Consider the following 19,080-nt stretch of genomic DNA (forward strand, 5'->3'; position numbering starts at 1 on the left):
AGTGATGGATTAGAGGCAACGTGATACAAGGCCATATCTCGGTCCCATCTTTTGCCAAGCTTTGGGACTCTGAGCGCTGAACAAGTGAGCCTCAGTTCCCCACACGTATGGTGGACGCGGGAACTGCGTGGATTCCGAGAGATAATTCCTGCAACACCCCCCGATACCAAGCTGCTACTCTAAGTAGTGCCTTCTCTCTTCTCTCCCCTCCCCTCCTCCCGATTCACCCAAACCCGACCCATTTTCAGGAAATAGCTCATCTTAACTGAGAACTGTTAGGTCTCTGCTTGTAAATGGATTTCAACTCCAGCCTGCGCTGGCTGTGATTGGTGGGCTGGCAAGGTCCTCCGTGCTTTAGAATTTTTTTTTTTTTGGATGGTTGGATTGACTTGCTGCTTTTGACCATCGTTGACGTGGGTTACTGGGTAGCCAACACTGGCTGAGCATTTTGTAAATGTCAGGGAAATGCTTTACAGGCAGGATCTCATTTCAACTGCCCAGTCTCGGGAGGTGAGAATTCTTACAGACCCCGTTTCACAAATAAGGCAACTGAGGCTGAGGTGGGTGAGTACTGGGGCCCCCCTTTAAGCCCTGGGCCTCTGTGACTCCAGGCTCCTCTCTTTGCCACCATACTGGCAGGAACTAAGCTACCCCTGCCTCAGCAGAAATTGGCCACGTGTTAATTCTCTTAATCCCTTCTCTCCTTGTGGGATCCCAGAGACCCTGGGAATCAAGGTGGTATGGGCAAACTGGCGGTTTCCGGTCACAGCCCCCTTCCCCCTGCCCAGGGTGAGTTTCTGAAACCCTAGGGGAGCAGGACTGCTAGACAAGGTCAGAGAAGCCAGACTGCTTGCCCCTGAAGTGCCTATCGTCAAGGTCAGCAGGCCCCCAGGCAGCAGGTGGTGGGAAGGTTGACCCCCACAGCACTGCCCTGCTCCCTGCCACTGACCCACCCCTCCAAACGGATCCCCCAGGGCAGTCAACACTGACTTTGACAAGCCTGCAAACCAAAAGGGAAAGAGCAGGGAAGATGGAAGAGGGAAGGGGAAATGATTAAGAATGACAAGACGAACACTAATCTCTGACTACACTCCCAGGCCAGGTCCTTGCTGTGATTTACCCCCGGTCCTGCCTGCAGAGCACTGTGCAAAACACTTACTCCGTGTACCATTTTATGGATGAGGAAATTCTGGGTCAGAGGGGGTTTTGCAATTTGCTGAAGATCACAGGGCGTTTAGTAAGTAGCTAGGCTGGGATGCAAATCCGGGTCTGTCTCACCTCCCAGCTGGGTTCCTTCCACTTTGAAGCGATGTGCCTGACTCTCAAGGCGGCTGTGTGGCACCCCGGGCCTGGCCCTGGACAGGCAGGACTTTGTGTAACCGTCACCGCCTCAGCCTGGGGAGTGGCCGTGGCCGTCACCAAGGCAGGGAGAGGTCAGATGACTTGTCTCATTCCTAAAGCTAATCAGGTACCGAGCTAGGATTTGCGACCAGGTCCCTCTACCCCTTTAGTTCAAACTTCATCCTCTTTACTCCTAGCTTTGCAGAGTGGCCAATGCAGAGCGTTTTCCCTCGAGGGAGGTCAGGGTATACTGACATGATAAGACTTTCACTGTGAGAATAAGACAGAAAAGTTGAACCCCTGCCGAAATGGGGGTGGCAGGTCACCTACATGTTAAAGGCACATTCTTTAGGGTGAGACTCTGCATGTCAGGGTCCCATTCGTTCTCTGGGTGACCTTGAACAAGTTATTTCACCTCTCTGGGCTTTCCATACTTACCTGCAAGATGGGACAAATAACAATGTGTCTGAGAAATACTGAGGATTCGGGGGCTGCTGGGGGAAATGCCATTCACAGATTCACTTCCCCAGAGAAGAAGTAAGAAAGATGCTCATCAGCAGGAAACCACTCTAACTCCGGCTACGGAGAAAGAAATTTCTGGATTTGAGAAGCATCGACTACAAATTGGCTCTTCTTTCCCCTCTCGGGTGTGGCTTTCCCGCTGGAACACGGGAGCAAGGCTGGGCTAACGACTTCCTGGCCACTGAAGGCTGCGGCCCCTGCCCAGGCGCAGGGCACAGACGGAGCAACTGTCCCCAGGACGGCAGGGAGCAGGTCAGCTGGCTCTCCACCTCCCAGAGACCAGACACCCTCTTGACTTGGAGCCCGGATGAGAAATGTGCCTGGAGTGTACAAGAGCCGCGACTCCCACAGGCCTTCCTCTTTAGCCAGAGGGCGCGCCTTCCTTGCAGGGACATCCCCCCAGCTCACCCCCGCAGTCTTCGAGCGGATGAGGGGTGGAATTACAGTTTGTGAGGGAGCAGCACAGCCCCCCCACTGGCTCAGCCATGAACAGATGAGGAAACGGACAGAGACACTCATGCAGTCACTGGTCTAAAGGTCAGACCGAGACACTGATTTTTCAAAATGTCATGTCCCGTGGCAAGAAAAGTCGCTGACACATTCCATGGAAATGCCTCACGTTCACCTCCTTCTGCTCTAGACATGTTCTGGAAGGTCACACCAGCCAGCACCCCAAGGAGCCGGAGCAGCGGGGCAGGGCCTGGGGAGGCTGGGTCCGCAGGGACCGTGCCTCCAGGTCTCGGCCTCGATTTCCCCTCGCTGAAAATGGGGGCAGTGTGGGCTTAATGTGTTTTATAAATAAGCTTTCCATTTTGGAATAATTTGAGGGGTACAGGAAAGTTGCAAAGATAGTACAGAGGCCCTCACTCAGTTTGCTCCAATGTTACCCATCATTCCCGTGGTACAGTTGGCTCAATTAAGAAGCCAACACTGGCACGTTGGTATCCATTCAACTCCAGACTTTCTTCAGATTTCACTCATTTTCCCATTAACAGCTTCTTTCTGTTCCAGGACACCACACCGCATTTAAGACTAAACAAATAGTCCGTAAGGTTTAGAAAGTCCCCTCCCAGTTCCAAAAACAAAGGGACAATAGGCCTCAAGGGCTTTGGGTGTGTTAATTAGCAAATGAATGCCATGCTGTGTGACTTGGGGCAAATCCCTTGCCTTCTCTGAACCTCAGACTTCATCTGTCCAAAGGGGGTAATAGCAGTACTGCTTGCTTTATAGGGGTGCCAGGAGGTAATCCTTTGCTAATCCTCTTAGAACACCATGAGCACCCCATTGATAATCTCAGCTGGTAGAAGTCATAGCCTGACAACAGCACTAATCCCTCATATTTACACTTCCTGGCAGAAAATGTCCCAGTATAACGGCTATTCCAAAAAGAAGACTTTGTGTCACTGACCTAATCTGCAAAGCACAGGACAGGAAGGGACAAAGACTGGCAGTTCCCAGGCCTGGACTGGAGTCTGCCCCTCTCCCCGCTGGCTGAGGGACCTTGGGCAGACAGTCCAGACTCTGGGTCTCAGCATCCACATCTGTTAAATGGGAACAGACCGCCCACCTTACAGGGTTGCTGAGAAGACAGAGTGAGGTATGTGTCGTCAAACATCGGGGAAGACTGAGGTGTGACGTTTGGCTGCATCTTGCCTTTCTACCTCTTCTAGGAACCACAAGTCGACTGTAATTGGGATCCTTGCAGAATCCACCAAAACCTGATGGGCGTGGTTCCGCAGGGCTGGTGATGAGATCTGCTCGCCATTTTTTTTCTCCCAATGGGGGTAGGGGGCGATTAACTAAACATTTGCCCTGCCAAAGCCTTGTTAACAAGCCAATTCCATAATCTTCATTGCTGCAATGCCTTTCCTTGCCCAGAGTGAAATTAGACAGCACACCCAGCTGTGCTGTTTAAAAGGGAGATCAAAACTATTACCATGGTCAGTCTGACGAAGATCGTTAGGGGACCTATTTCCACAGAATTGTGGAATCATTCTGTTTTTCCCAGGATGGCAGCTGAAGGGACGGAAGAAGGAAACCAAAGAGCATCACTCCCTTTTAAAGATGAGCAAATGGCAGTGGCAGTGGCAGATCTGTTTGTTCAAGGTCATACGGTGGAAGGGATTCCAACATAGGACAAGACCCCGGTCCCAAGATTTCTGTTTCCTTGGTTGTGGCTCTCTGAGCTGCTGAAAGACATCCATCCATCCATCCATCCATCCACCCATCCGTCCATCCATCTGTGCTGGCACTGGGCACCTTCCTTGTGGCAAGCACTGTGCTGGGTGCTGGAGAACCAGGTGTGAATACGACTGTCACAGTCCCCGACCCCACGGAGCTTCCCATTCAGTGAGCTTGGACGGAGGCTGGGTCACCTGTTTCCCGAAGGTCCACAGTACGTGGCACACGACGGGTCACAGTCGTTTACTCAATCCTGCCTCTCTCATCTTGGGTAATGCTCCCACCTGTATGACTCATGCACTGGGTCTTTTGGAAGAGGTTAAGTAGGTTAAAAGCTCAGTATTTGTGTTTACCTCAAACCACCTCTTTCAATCATCATCTCCTACCGGACGACTTTCATGCTGCCCTGTGCAGACACAACAACAACACTGAGCAAGGAAGGAGTCCAAAGACCCGAATTCAAGTCCCAGCTCTGAGCCACTTACCCTGGAGTTGCTACTGAAAGACACCGGTGACTCAGTTTTCTCATCTACAAAATGGAGCAAATAATATTTGTCTTGCCTAGTTCACTCAGCTTCTGAGAATATAGAAGGGGGAAGGAGGAGGGGGAGGGCAAGAGTAAACCTTCTAGAAGATGAGCTATGAACAAAAGGTTATGGAGATGTTACTTGGATGATTTACTCCAACAACAAGTAGGTTGAGGACACAAGGGGAAATAAAAGTGACCAGCTTTCCAGCCGGTGCTGGCACACTCATTCTAAACTTCTATAGCGCAACTGGGTTGAAATTGCCCCAGATTTGTTCCCACCCGGGAAGAGATTACATTTCGGTATCTGTGGCATCACATGCCATCGCAGCCAATCCTGACCCATATTTGTCTCCACTTGGTACATGTAACAACAGTACTAAGATATGTTGTAACCTTAATTGCTTGCAAAGTGTTTTGAAATCCTTAGATTAAAAAGCTCAGGGAAGTCCAAAGTATTAGCCTTCTGTGTGCCCAAGGAGTTCCACGGAGCCTTGTCTAGATTTGTTGGAACAAGGAGACACCATACTGTGTATTCTGAGGCCACAGGAACTTCGAGCTTTAAAGGTCTTATTCATGGGATGACCCTAGACCAACCCCCGGCTTCCTAGTTTCTAAGCTACTCGGGCATTTGGCCATCTCCCCGCGCTACTTTTGATGTGCTTTTTCCATTTCTTTTAAGTTCCTGGGTCACGAGGCCTGAGTTGCCATTTACTTCAGTGTCATAGGGCCATCCCAGCCTGAGTCCTAGAAAAAGTCAATTGTGTCATGCGTGACTTCGGTTTGCCTCTTCATTTAAACCCAGAGTTGATTTATTCCATTCTAATTTTCACTCTGAAAACAAGTTGAAATTCTACCCCATAGGAGTGACCCTTGGAGAGGGCGTCAGGCAGGGACTGAACGGGACAGGGGATCCCGGGATCCTCCAAGCGATCTGCATCCAGATGCTGGTTTTGCCAGCATCTTCCAGTGTTGGGCTTGTGAAAATTCAGAGCTAAATACTTTCATGTGCATTTGTCTGTATACTTGTTAACATTTTACAGCGTAAAGTCTTTTTTAAATCACTCCCGATGCTAATTTACTTCACTTAAAATAGATTCTGATGTAACCCAGAAGCTATAAACCTAATTATATAAGAATCCTTTCTTTCTCTTTACTTCTGTGATTCAAAATCATGTCGCTTTAGTTTCTCCTCCCTTTATTTCCAGTTTCACACTTAGAGGGAAAAAAGGAAATGCATCAATTAGCCTTTTTAATGAAATCTAATGGGGGGGGGGTGGAGGCTGGTTCTCGGCAGGAAGCCTGGGATGCCCTCAGGGACACATGCAGACCTCGGAACAGTTGTAACAGAATTCTGTTGGATCTGCCTGTGTCCACTTTCCTCCCCCGCCACAGCTTTCATTAAATTCCCAAGGCTCCCGGACCTAGAAAAGACCAAAAGCCACAGGGATGGTTCCATGGCTCCTCTTCAAATGTTTCTCGGCTCTGCACCAAACCACAGCCCTCACCCACCTGATTTCACGAAACTGGCTTCACCCATCAAAATGAATTTGCCCACTTCAATGGAAAAAGTGAATGGGTTCTGCTCCGCCAAAGGTCACGCGTCGTGTGCGTTTCCCCCGTGATATTCCAGAGCCCGCGGCCAGAGACCTTCGCATCCCCGGCACAGCTGCACACGGCGGAAGGCAGACCAGACTCCAAAGGAATGCATGCCCCTATTTACGAAACCAGATTTATTAAAATTTCTCTACAAGTCAGAAACGGCCGTCTCACCGTTCACATATATACACATGTACAGGAAGGATCTAGTGTTTCGAGCTTTCCCGGCAGAAGCCCCGGCCAGCCCGGGGTCCCCAGCCGAATAATGTATCACAGATACAACCGTCGAAAAACCACGAGCACGTTAGTCCGACAGAGGCCTCTGTCCTCCCTCTTCTCCGAGTCCCATGATTCTGTCAAGGTAATATTGCCGATAATCATTCACATTTCACGTGGTTTTAGACACGCAGGTAATTCAGACAGACGCAGACAACGAAACAAGCCTCGGAGCCGGAACAACAAAACATATCGGACCGAAGGTATAAAAGGCAAAATATATATACATACAAAGTACACAGTACGTGAGGTATACACAGCATTCTCACAATGCAGTTTAGGTGTTTGCCTAGGCGTAGCCCTTAAAAATGACTGCCTGGTTTTGTGCCATTTTCTCAGAATACAGTATGTTTGGTTTACCCGTTTAACCACTGAGACATTTACTGATATTTCGTGTGTTCTGCTTTTTTTAATGCGAGTTGCAGTTTTCTCTGTTAAGCTCTAAGCTTCTGTAGGTAGTGAGCTCCCATCTCTGGAAGCATTCAAACAGAGGCCGGCTTCCCACCCGAAGGAAGCTAAAGGGAGGGTAGGGATGGGGCTGGGGTTGGGGGGAATTTCTGCCTTGGGAGGTGGCAGAAAGAGGAAAGCAAGTCGGAGATACTTTTAAAGGCTCTTCCGACTTTAAAGATTTGGGGCCATTTCGCTCTAGGTGCTGATTACAGAGACGGATTCGTAAACCACACCAAATTTAAAATATGAACCCATCATGCAAAACTGCAAACGCACGCACAATGCCAGAGGCAGACCGTATCCATGAAGGGTTAAAGTACTGTCCTGGAGGTGGGTCCGAGCATCGTTCCAGCCGATCCAAAATTCGCTTTCTCTAAAGCACGAAGAGGTTTAGCTTCTGCTCTTGGGAGAGGCGACGAGAGCCTCCCCTTCTCTTTCTTCTCCTGGACAAAATGCTCCACCCTGAGATGGTCTTGGGAACAAAGGCTAAAGGCTGACACATTTGAGGGGAACCAACAAAGCTACCGGATTCCAAGGGCTCAAGTTGACCTTACAAATCTGCAGTCTCTCGGTCTGAGCTCAGAGTTCTGAAATAGCCAGGAGTTCGAATCTTTTGTGATGCTTCTCCACGGTTAGCTGGTAAGTGCTTTTCTAGCAAAGAAGGGGACATTTCAAGGTCAGAAAGAAGGCATTAGTGCAAATGAGGTCTTGGCAGGAAACGGAGGAGAGAGTCTGGGTTGGTGGTGCGGACAGGCTCCTACGCTCCTCAAACAGTCTGCTCCCACAAAGGAGCAGGGTCACTGGTTCAGTGTGAGTGTGAAGAAAGGGTGTGTATTAACCCAAACCCAAAAAAGAACTTTCCAGTAGAGAAGCTAGGTAGCTCCCAAAGACAAGTTCAAAGATGGCAGGTTTATTGGCCCAGATGATTGGTCACCCCTTTGAAATACGGTTATTGCCCCAAAATGCCACCGTGAGACTTCCTTCCTCTCCCTTTAAAATGTTCGAGTTCCTTCCACCTGACCAGGTGCTGCTATAGGATATCCACACTCTCTGCGCCTCTCCAGCCACAGAAGCGCCCCGCGTCTGACAGCACGCGGCAGTTGGCGAGGGACCACTGAGGAGGGCAATGACCTTGCAGGGCAGCCGAGCAGCGCGTGCGCGGCTCAGACCCGTCCAGTCACTCATCACAACAAAGAAGAGGGCGCCACATTGAGGTCAGCAGCTACAATCTTCACGCCGCCACGGATCTGGCTGGCAGCGCGCCGCAAGGCCTGTCCGGCTTTAGAAATGGAAATGCCAAGTGTGAGAATTATGAGGTTTCTGAGGTTTGGGGATTAGCAGAAGAAGGAACTAATGTCACTGTCCTCCTGGTACTCTGGAACAATCTGGTCTGAAGTTCCTATTTCTGGGTCCACGTAGCCAGGTTGCAAGACAGACTCGAACCACGGATGGAGTAAGATCTCGGGAGCAGTGAGTCTCTCGGAGGGCTCCCGCCGCAGGAGGCTGCGGATGAGGCACCGCGCTTTGGGGGAGATGTGGTCAGGAATGCAGAACTGTCCACGGCGGATTTTGGAGAAGAGGGCGCTGGGATCTGAGTCATGGAAGGGGTAGCGGCCCACCAGGAGGGTGTAGAGCATCACCCCGAGGCTCCAAACGTCGGCCGCCTTTCCGGAGTAGGTCCCCGTGGTGTTCAGAATCTCAGGGCTCACGTAGGCCGGGCAGCCATGTTTGTCTGACAGAGCATCGTCCTCCCCCTTGATGATGTGTGTGTCTTCTAGACTTTCCAGTCTGAGCTGGCTTCTGCAGGAGAGGAAACGAGCTATTACTTCCAGATCAGCTGCTATGAAAAACAAAGCGTTCTCTATAACAGCACCCACAGGCACTAAAAGCAAAGGCCCAGGGAATGCCATTTACCCCTTCATCCAGTAAGCAGTGCCCTGCGACCTCCCAGGACTCAGGATTTCACAAACCAATACGAACTGCAATAAACATTTGCAAAGTATCGAGAGAGAGCCTGGGGCGGAGGGTATGATGCAAAGCCCCAAACACTATTCATTATGCTAGAGCTTAGAAGAGATATCCTAATAGGGTTACACAATTTACAAAGTTCACATTGCAGAAGTGGGAACTTGTCTTAGGGGAATGCTGACATTTTTTACAAAGCTATCAGGGAAGAATAGTAGAGCCTACTTCTTCAGTGGGGGCGGTGGGAGGGGGATGGGGAGCTGAGCATCCTATAGGCCCATCTTATTCTTATCATGCCCCTGTGGGCTACCCGGGCCACACTTTGCACTACAGGACATGGGTCCCCAAGTCACTGGTATTATGGTCACGTTGTCAGCACTCTTGCTCAAGCTGACATATACACACAGAGGGAACCCCGTCCACCTGGGCCCAGGCCGGGGTAACTGTGATGGGCAAGGCACCAGGAATGTTAATTACACCTATTGGGGTGTTTAATTGCATGAGCCTGGACCAAGAGGTTATAGGAGCAAACAGAAGTGACTGATGGATTTCAGAGATGCAGGGCCTACGAACATCTGTACACACGGAATGCCCATCAACACCTGACTCTCTTCCTTCCACGTTGGGGGCTTATCTGTTCAGGTAACCGCTAAGGTCTGAAAAATATCTTTAGGCAAAGGCTCTCATCTGAAGCTGCTGGTGCCTCCTTACTCAGACCAAGCCACCCACGGTTCACGGATTCCCCCAAAGCCCAGAGGCACGTGGGGATCCTCTATCATCTGGTAGCAGACTGTGCTCCTCCCTGCTTCTCTGAAATAGCCCTGTTTCAGTAAGCCACTGGTTGTGAAGTCAAATGCAAACATTTGGTACTGGCTAATAGGTCAATTTCTTTTCCTCTCAAAGGTCTGGTTGTTTTTTTTTTTTTCTTCCTGCCTTCCTGTTCCCTGGAGTGTAGTATACATGTGCTAACTTCAGTATGTCCTCAGCCTGACCTCCCCGTCGTTATGTAAAATACCCATTGGTTCTGTAAACGGAAAATATGACTCAACCCACACTGTCTGCCCCTGATTGGCTGCTGTAGTACTAAAACCCTGCACCTGTGCTGGTTACCCGAATAGCGTCAGCCTGCCATTGCTTAACCCTCGGGTTGCCAAACGCCGTGCACATGACATTCGCCTGTGCAACGCGGATTTCAAAAGCTAGTAAGGAGGTGTGTAAGGCATGTTTCAGAAAATACATCAACATATCAAAGGAGCATGTTCCAGGAATTGGAAACTTCTCCATTGCAAATGCTTTGCTTTTCTTTGCTAATCGGTTTGTGTTCCAATACGTATTGCAAGGTCTGATAGAAAGCTCTGCTTTATGGCAACTTAACCCTGTACTCTTTCCTTTGATCGGGAGGCAGGGGTAAAAACGCACAGGTCGGGGCAGCCCCTCGTGAAAAACTGCAACAAAATAATGCACAGCCCTCCACAATTCTACAAGGTGTATTGTTCTTAGTCTTCCCGTAAGGGATGTGGCCCACCTCTTAAAATCAGGTAAGGTTTACTTCCTGCAGTTTCCTGAATTCCCTCACCCGAAACCTCAACTCAGAATCTCAATGTCTCATTATTCTTTTATCAAGCTCATCCTGTCCTTTATGAGGGAAGTCATGATCTATATTTAGCAACCAATTCGAGCCAACATCCATGTATTATTCAATGTGGCTATTTTCTGAAGATGTATCCAAACAAGAGGTCTAAAAAGTCACCAGGGAATGTGAAGAAAGTACTGGGGACCAGCCGGAAGTGGAACGGGCATATGGTACAAAGAAGGAGGGCAGAAGAGCGCAAATACAGCAGTTTAGTTCTGTGATACTTCCTAGGTACCAAAAAAATAAAAAATAAAAAAAGCCACTTGGCAGAAGCAAGAATTTGAGACCTTCCTTTAGGCGTCAATGTTGTGAAGGGCGGGTTGGCCATTTGTACCCCCAGAAGAACTGACCTTTCTGACCACAATGGGGAATAAACTTGATCTTGGAATGGAAGTGGGGCAGGCCTCCTGTCCTCATGTGACATCCCACAGAAAGAAGCACCGAGGTATCCCCGGGCCACATCCACCAGAGTGCAGAATAAACCATCCTTGGCCGACTCCTCTCCCCATCCTTGGGAGAGGACTTCTAAATACTAATTCTCGGACAGCTGAGCCCTCGGCTTTGGTGTGAACCAACACTCTGCACCTAACCCCGCAACCTGCCCCAAAAGGCCGGATGAGGAGCTGCGGAGGCTGCTCACCTCTCCTCCGTGGAGAAGACGAATTTCCTAAGTTTCAGGTCCCCAAGCACGATGGCCGACTGGTGGCAGTGGGCAACAGCGGAAACGATCTGCTTGAAGAGCCGGGCAGCCTCCTCTTCCCGCAGCCTCTTCCGGCTGCGCACATAGGAGTGCATGTCCCCAAAGTCCTTCTCAAAGAACACATAGGCCTTGGTTTCCCCAAGGATCACTTCCACAATGCCGGTGATGTTCCTGTGTGACGGCAGCTGGATGTAAGGCCTGATTTTGTCCTGGTAGTGTTTAATGGGAAACACCTGCAGAGAGAAGGTGACCCCCCCAATTTAGGAGGCTAGGGAAGCAGAGGCTGTCCCCTGAATCCTGGACTGCAGCTCTCAATCTTTGGCCTCCGGACGGCAGTAAGTCTCCCTTCAATGACACCCCCTTATCTCTGCCACCTCACTGTATGCAGCCCCAGGTACCTGACACCCCAAACCAGCACCATCCAGGGCTCTAGGCTAGCAAATACCCACGGGGTTACTTTACAGATGGTTTAAAAGAACTGCCTTCTATATATGTTACCTTCTTTCATGAGGCCATCACTCCCCCCACTTCCCGGCGGCGAAGAGCTTACTAAAGCCACCTTCTGCAGCCTGCCTTGTTTGCAGACGAGGCTGCTGGAAGAAGCAGACATAAGGTCCCCCCTCCCCCCCCCATATCCAGGAGGAGAAAATGCATGACCTGCTGCAGACCCGAAGCTCTCTGCACGGAGAGCACAGAATGTGGGGACTCTGCAGTGGAAGCAGGGGCTGGGGAACATGCAGATATGTCATTAGTCAGAAGAACAGATGACTCGCAGAAAGACTGTGACAACACAGCCTTAAACAACTTGCTACAGTCTGACTCAGGTGTAAGCAGCCTGGAGTTAAAATTGTCACCAGAGGGATATGGGATGGTCTCCCTGGTTTTTATATTTGTTTATCTCCCCCCACCCTCCCCCATGGGGGGGGGGCAGCTCCCACCCCCACCTTCACCAGGGAAATGGGTAGTATCTCCTCTCAGAAACTAGCTGGTCTCTTTAAGGGCCTTTTGTTTGGTCCGGTTACTCATATCCTAGACTCAACTGGAAACGGTGACACATGGGCTGTCACCATCTGGATTCAGCTATTATCTGTTCAGAGGAACTGGAAGGGGTTGCACAATGGCCAGACCCACCCCACCTCGGAGGTCTGGCTGCCCTGGCCCCGGCTAGAAAAATCTCTCTGCCGCCCCCACCCCCACCCCCACCCCGCCCCCCCCCCCACATATCCTCCCCAAACCGCTCTTAGCCCCACGACGGAGAAGAAAAGCTCCCCCCCCTCCTTAAACCGGGCTGGAGCGCACATTTGAAATTTCATTCAGGTCGGACAGTAGGTGGCAGCAGCAGGCCCGGGACCGGGGCGGGAGGTGGGGGGGCGCGGGTGGAGTTCAGGTGAGTTGCCGACAACCCAAGAACGACTTCAACCAAGGGGTGACCCTGTCTTTCGGTTGGAAAGTAGCAGCCGGGTGTCAGGCTCGCAAAAGCTGGGCTGTGGGAATGTTCCGCGTCTAGAGGCGCTGGAGGAGCACGCGGAGGACCCGGTCTCCAGGAGTTGTATCTCCTGCGAAGCGGAACCTCTCACGTTCATAAGAAAGTCGCTGGCCGGCAAATAAAGACAGGAACGGAAGCGAAGGTTCCTAGCCGGTACCGGCTTCCCAACACTTCTGCGCGGGGCAAATCCCCCGCCCTGGCTGGAAGACGGCCTCAGACCTGCTCTCTGGGGAGGACGGGGTTCTCATCCCGGCGCGGGTTCAAGCCGGAATCCCCAAGCCGCGAGCCTGACGCGGTCTTCCCACCCCTCACCACCCACAGGGGAGCCCAGGTGCCTTGGAGCCCCGGGAGAGAGCTGCCAGCTGCTCCAAGCTCCAAGGAGGCACCCACTGCAGGGCGTCCTCCCAGGACAAGGGGCGGGGGAAGCCAGGAAAATGAGGGAGGGGGGAATGGCATGGCCCTGGAATCCATTTCAATTCCACAACTTCTTTGGAACTCCGTGCGCTAAAGTGGGCGCTAAGCAAAGCACAGAGATAAAGCCACTGAACACCGCACTTCCTCTTGCCGGCCGAGCCCCCATTCTACTGCTCCATCCGAAATCCCTCAATCCCCCAAGGGGTGTGAACCGGTCCAAATGCAACCCACCGCGCTCGAGTCACCGCGGGTGGCACCTGAGGCCCCGGCGCAGGCAAGCGAGACCCCAAGCGCCTTTGCCGGCCACCGCGCCCCCGCAACCCCACGGCAGGTCCCGACCCCGGCGCCTACCTTGCAGCGCAGCTCCCGGCCGGTGTGGATGCACAGCGCCCGGGACACATGCTCGCGCTCCGCCAGGGGCAGCAGCAGGTAGTCTGCGATGCGGCTGGGCCCCGCCGCGCTCCCGGAGGTGCCGCCAGTCCCCGGCGCGGCGGGCGGCGGCTGCGGACTGCAGGGCGAGCCGGGGGGGCTGAGGTAGTCCGGGGGGCTCGAGCACTCAGAGAGGCGCGGGCACTTGGCCGCCACGGCCGCCGCATCGTCCGCGTCCAGCAGGCGTTTGGCCGGGGCGCCCCGGGCGGCCGGGAGCAGCAAGGCCGGGCCGCGGGGCTGGGACGCGCCGCTCATGGCAGAGCGCACAGGACCGACCCGCATCCCGTCCCGGGCCGGGGCGGCCCCGGCTTTGTAGGTCCCGGGATCCGCGCGGGAAGGCGCTGCGGGCTCGGCGCCGGCGCCGAGACCTACTCCAGCGGGCGGGATGGACTTTGCAGACGGAGCTCGGCTCAGCCCCCACTGGGGGCGAGGCAGGAGCCGCTCCCGGGCGCTCGCGTTGCACGCGGGAAGCACGCTGGCCGCGCGTCCGGAGGGAGCAGAGGCCGGCTGGGGTCCCGGGATCTCCGCGGGCACCGGCTCGGGGCGCCTGGCCGGAGGCGGCCGCCGCTATTGTTGTCGAGGCCGCCGACAGTCCCGGAGGCAGAGGCGGCGGCGGCTGGTGTTCCCGACGTCCCGAGCCGCGAGCGCAGGATTCCGCAGGCTTGCCAGAGCCGCGGAGCGAATGCACTTCCGAAAGCCCGAAGTCCCGGAGAGAAAGCCGGAGCAACTTTTCCGCGGCGCTCGGGATCCTGCGCGCTCCTGGGCTCCCGGCGTGTGTGTGAGCGAGCGAGACGCGCTCGGAGAGAGTGACTGAGTGTGAGTGAGTGTGTGCGCCGCACCGATCCCGGCCAGTGCACTCCTCCTTCTCCTTTTCCTCCACCTCCTCCGCCTCTCGGTGACTCACGCTGTATACACACACACACTCACAGGCCGGGCTGTGTAAACAGTTGGGAAGCCGGGTTGAGCAATGAGGTGGCTGCGACGACTCTGGCCCTGCCGCCCGGCAAGCAGTCACCGAAGCGGAGGGAGGAGACCGGGGCAAGGGGGGAGCAGGGGGGAGGAGGTGGAGCTGGGTCGGCGGGGACAACGGGGGTGGCCCGAAGGCTGGGGATGCTCCGGGCTGCGCGCGCTCCGGGGCAGGTGGTGTGTCCCGAGCGGGCTGGGACGCGCGCACACGGCCCCCGGGCTGGGATGGGCAGGAGGCGGCGCGCCCCCCTCCCGCAGGCCCGGGACTCGGCTCTAGCAGCCGGGGAGGGGGCGGAGGAAAAGTTCCCGTGACGTCAGGGTCCCGGGGAAGTGGGCGGGAGGGGCGGGGCCACGGGGGGGCCAAGCGACCGCTGATTGGTGCGCGCTCCTCATTCACACCGAGCACAATGGGCTGCGGGCGCGCGCATCACGGTTTTCGGCCCCAGCTGCTCGCTGCCGCGGGACGGTTACGCCGTTCGCCCCAGGGATCCCTCCACCGCCGCCAGCCTGGAGACCTCGGATAGGAGCCGTGGGCGCCGCCCAGGCCCGGCTGCCGCCGGAGGAAGGGAGGATAGGAAAGGTGATGAATTCCAGAATCAGTCATTCACCCCCACGCGGTAGTTCCGGGGAAGACCTATGCGTGGTAGTGGATGTGGCTTTTTTTTTTTTCCCCTTTTCCTTCCCCCTCCCAGCTCTAATCCCCAGCGTCTGTTCGCTTCCACAAATAGAACCTTCTGTTGGATGAAATAAAAGCAAACACTGGGCCTTCTGCGCTGCCTCCACCTCCACGCCCCTCCCGCGCCTGCCGCCCTCCCGGATTGCACGGAAATAGCTTCTCCAGACTCCCCGGCCGCCCCTTCGCGGTGACTCGCAGAAAGAGCTTCCTGAGCCGGGGCCGGTGGGAAACAAAGGATGTGGGAAACAGGCGGAAGGGGCCCACGTGGCTGCCGCCAGATTCCTGCCCCCTCCTCGGCCTCCGCAAGCGCAGCAGGGTCTGGGGCCCCGGTGCCAGCCCGGGTTCCGTGGTGGGCGGGTAGGGGAGTAGAAGTCATTGTGGCCACCAACTGTGATATTGCCTACATCCGGACATCCCTGCCAGGTTGTGTGCGTACATTCGTGCAGCGTGATTTGGGTGAGCATGAAATGTGTGCCAGACCCTGCACCAAGAAACCTCCATGAGAAAGTAATTTTAAAATCTGCCGTTTTTCTTTCTTGAGAGAACCAAGTCAGTTTGGGATCTCTGGACAACCCAACACAGATAACTCTTTCAGAGCGACTTCTGCACTCCCGCTCAACGCTTAATTCTCTAAAACGAGGTGGAGCCCCAAGGATAAATTCTTTTACATATTAAATCTCCATTCATTCAACAAACACTAATTAAGCATCTACTAAAGGCCAGACGCTGGGCATTAGACATTGGAAATGGAAAGAATAACTGCTCACATTAATTGAGGTCTGTAATGTGTCAGGCACTGTTCTTAGCATTTTACACATAATACCTCGCTTTGGTTTTACAAGTGGCCTGGGGAGGGGGGGGGTTGCCCCATTTCATAGAAGAAGCCTTCAACAAGTTCCTTGCCGGAGTAGCTAGTGAGCGGAGGAGCTTTCAGGCTCTTAAGCACTCAGGGGGACCCAAGGGAGAGATTAAAGTGTGTTTGGGAGAGAAGAGCACTAGGGAGGAGTGCCAGCTAGAAGGCAGTGTGTGACCTGGGTGGATGTGTGGGACTGTGGGATCCTTGCTGGGGGAGGGGGCGTGGTATGAATGGCGGCTATCAGGGGAAGAAAGGATGGCTCAGAGGCAAGCAAGGGTGGTGGGAGCTTTAGAAGTTGTGAAGGGCTCCAGTGCTGTGCTGAGGAGGTTGCCCTTGGTCCCGTGGCCAGGACAGAGCCTACCTGAGGTTTTCCTCCTTTCAGTTTATTCCGTGCGGTGCTGGTATTTAAGAGCCACAGATCTACCAGCTGGGCATGTGCACCTGGATGGCAAACTCTACATGAGCCAGCAGCACCTTCCTCCAAGGGGTGCACTTCCTTCTCTGTCTTCCAGGAGAGAGCATCACCGGCACTCACCCCACCCACCCTCCTGGGCACTCACTGCCCCTTGAATCTGCCCTTTTCCCGTTACCCCCAGCCAGTCTCGGGGCCATCCTAGATCTCGCTGAGCCATCCCCTGCCCTCCCCTGCACAGCTCTCTGGCATTGCCCCTGGCAAAAGCGTTCCCATGCTTTCTTACCCACTAGCTTCCAGCCTGGTTTCCCAGAGAGAGGGCATAGAGGGAGATGGGAAGGTGGGAGCTGCTACTGCTTCCCTTTCTCTCTACCCCGGGCACTGGCCACCGCTCCTCTGTGGCTCCTGCCCCACCTAGGCAGCCCTCTGCAGGGCTACTGGGATGTGCCCTGGGCTACTGGGATCTGGCAGATCGCCCTTCTGGATTTCTCCAGTTGCTGGAATTACGTTTTGGAAGCCCCTTTTGAAAATTGCCTTCACTGAGAAGAGCTACCTTGCCCAAGGTCACACTCCCTTCCCAAGAGGTCTATATCCAGTGGTTGCAGTAAAAGCGTCCAGCCTCCTTGTCCCACCTTGGTTGGACTCTGAAGGGGCTCCCAGCTTGACGGTCATCTGAGGCCCTCCTTGAGACTGCACTCAGCCCAGCTTTTCCCTCTGCCCAATCCTGTTCAGTCCCTTCCCTGCCAAGAACATTCCCTGAGAAGCCTCTACACGCTAGTCTCCATCTCTGACTCTGCTTCTTCAGGAACCCAACCTTGGCGGCCCTCCCTCTTCACAGTTCTGCTTTGCTCTAGGGACTCTTGCTCCTGGGATCAAATGCCACCTCTTTCGTCCCTCCAGGCCCTCCGGTGGCAGCAGCTTCCTGATGCTGCTAATCTCTGGGTTGTCCCTCCCCCCCCCCCAAAAAAAAACCACACACAAGCCGTGTTGTTCTGTTCTTCCAAAACTTTTGTGACTAATTCTCCACTGTTCATTTTTTCCAGGGAACTTCTTAGCCTGTTGCATTTCCCAATAAGACCCCAGTGGAGACCAACCCTATACTTGTCCCATGTCCATCCCCTTCTCTCTACTCTCACGATCTTTGTTCAGGACCTCCCCCTGGGCTTCTGCAGTAAGCTGCCTACTGGGTCATTCACTCATCCCTTCAACAAACAGTGAGCACCCAGGCTGCCAGCACACCTAAGAGGGGCTGATACAGCAGTGTGCAGAACAAAACGTGCCCTTTACCTCCAAATCTATTCGCTGCACATCTCTGAGTGCTATTTCTAAAATTTGAATCTGATCATAGCAGACCCTGGCCTAAAACTTTGCAGGGACCCTCAGATAAAATCTAAATGTGTGTGGAAATAGAAGCCCTCTTTTCTGGTCCCACTTCCCTTCCCAACTGCAACTTTGTGACTCCGTACCGCTGTTCTCCCCCTTGTCAGCTCCTGCCAGGGTCTTAAACATGCCAGGACAATTCACACCTCTGCACTTTTGCCTGGCCTGATTCCTCTCACTGGAATCCCTCCCTGACCCCCAGCTTCCCCTACCAATCTGATAAACTCCTATTCATCCTTCAAAACACCACTCAGATTTCCCCCAGGACCACAGTCAGATTTAAATGATCTCCTGGGTGCTGGTGAGTCCTCCATCCAGCTTTCTTTCATGGCACCTTCCATTCAGCTGTGTTCCCACAGGGCAGGGCCCACATTGTATTGGGTCTTATGTGTCCAGTTCCCAGTCCATGTGCACTGTAAAGGAGGGGCTCCGGGGTGTCAAGCCAATGAATGTTGTCAGGGCAGAGGGTCACACGCAGGGAAGGTGCGGGGGAAGAAGAGGCATTTGAGCAGAGATGGGGGCTGAGGCATAGGGCCCAGATTTCAGAGTTGAATGTCGAGCCTGGAAGCAACAGGATGTGGCCGTTGGGGAAAAGAAAAAAGGGTTTGAGTTTTGGCGGGGGATGGACATGTACCCTTGATGAAGCGGAGATCAGGTCAGCCAAGGGGACAAGAGAGCTAAAATTGTCTTGATTTCATTGCTGGGGCTTTCTCCGCTGGCAAAGTCTGGATGGACCTTCCATCAGAGTTTTTTTCAGATACTGATTTGAGGAAGCTTATTATGGGCCCTCCGTTATCTCACCTTTGAAATGGCATAATAAAGGCCTGCTTTTGCTCCCTGATAAGATTCTTATGGAAACCAGTAGGTACCAAGATGTGAAAAGCCCTTTTTGAGGTGCCTACCCATCCATAAACGTGATTGTCAGGTATGGGGATTCCTTGACTTTAAACTATGTTCCCTTAGTCAACGAATGTTCAATGAATATTCGTTCAAGGTTTGCCTTATGGCAGAACTGAAAAGGCTTCTACTATGAAAATTCAAACTGACAAATATAAACATTTGCAAATAAGTAAACAAAAAGTTCATTAGGCAGCTATTCTTCCATTTTGCAAAGAGGGTTTACCACGTGATGCCATTAACAAGCTCCTTTGGTGTATTTTTTACATGGCTTGGTAACAACGGAAGCACCCTGGAGCAAAGAATCCCAGCTATGCATGTGTACACGTGTGTGCACACATGTGTGCACACACCTGGCCTCAGCACAACAC

At 53.3% G+C, this 19,080-nt stretch overlaps 1 protein-coding gene across 1 annotated transcript; it reads right to left on the reverse strand.

Moving 5' to 3' along the window:
• Positions 1-6,284: 6,284 nt before the first annotated feature.
• On the reverse strand, positions 6,285-13,844 carry TRIB1 (tribbles pseudokinase 1). Its single transcript, XM_044244952.1, has 3 exons — positions 13,445-13,844; positions 11,134-11,426; positions 6,285-8,695 (listed from the first exon to the last, which is right to left on the reverse strand). Exons 1-3 carry the CDS (start codon positions 13,802-13,804, stop codon positions 8,230-8,232), a joined length of 1,119 nt encoding a protein of 372 aa, XP_044100887.1. The 5' UTR covers positions 13,805-13,844; the 3' UTR covers positions 6,285-8,229.
• Positions 13,845-19,080: the final 5,236 nt, after the last annotated feature.

This window comes from Neovison vison, chromosome 4 (assembly GCF_020171115.1).
Source record: "Neovison vison isolate M4711 chromosome 4, ASM_NN_V1, whole genome shotgun sequence".
Taxonomy (NCBI): Eukaryota; Metazoa; Chordata; class Mammalia; order Carnivora; family Mustelidae; genus Neogale; species Neogale vison.

Coding starts and splice junctions, on each gene's coding strand:
- TRIB1 (XM_044244952.1), bottom strand. CDS start 13,804: ATGCGGGTCGGTCCTGTGCGCTCTGCCATGAGCGGCGCGTCCCAGCCC. Junction 11,427..13,444: donor GCCGGGAGCTGCGCTGCAAG/GTAGGCGCCGGG, acceptor TTCTCTCTGCAG/GTGTTTCCCATTAAACACTA. Junction 8,696..11,133: donor GTCTTCTCCACGGAGGAGAG/GTGAGCAGCCTC, acceptor CCTCTCCTGCAG/AAGCCAGCTCAGACTGGAAA.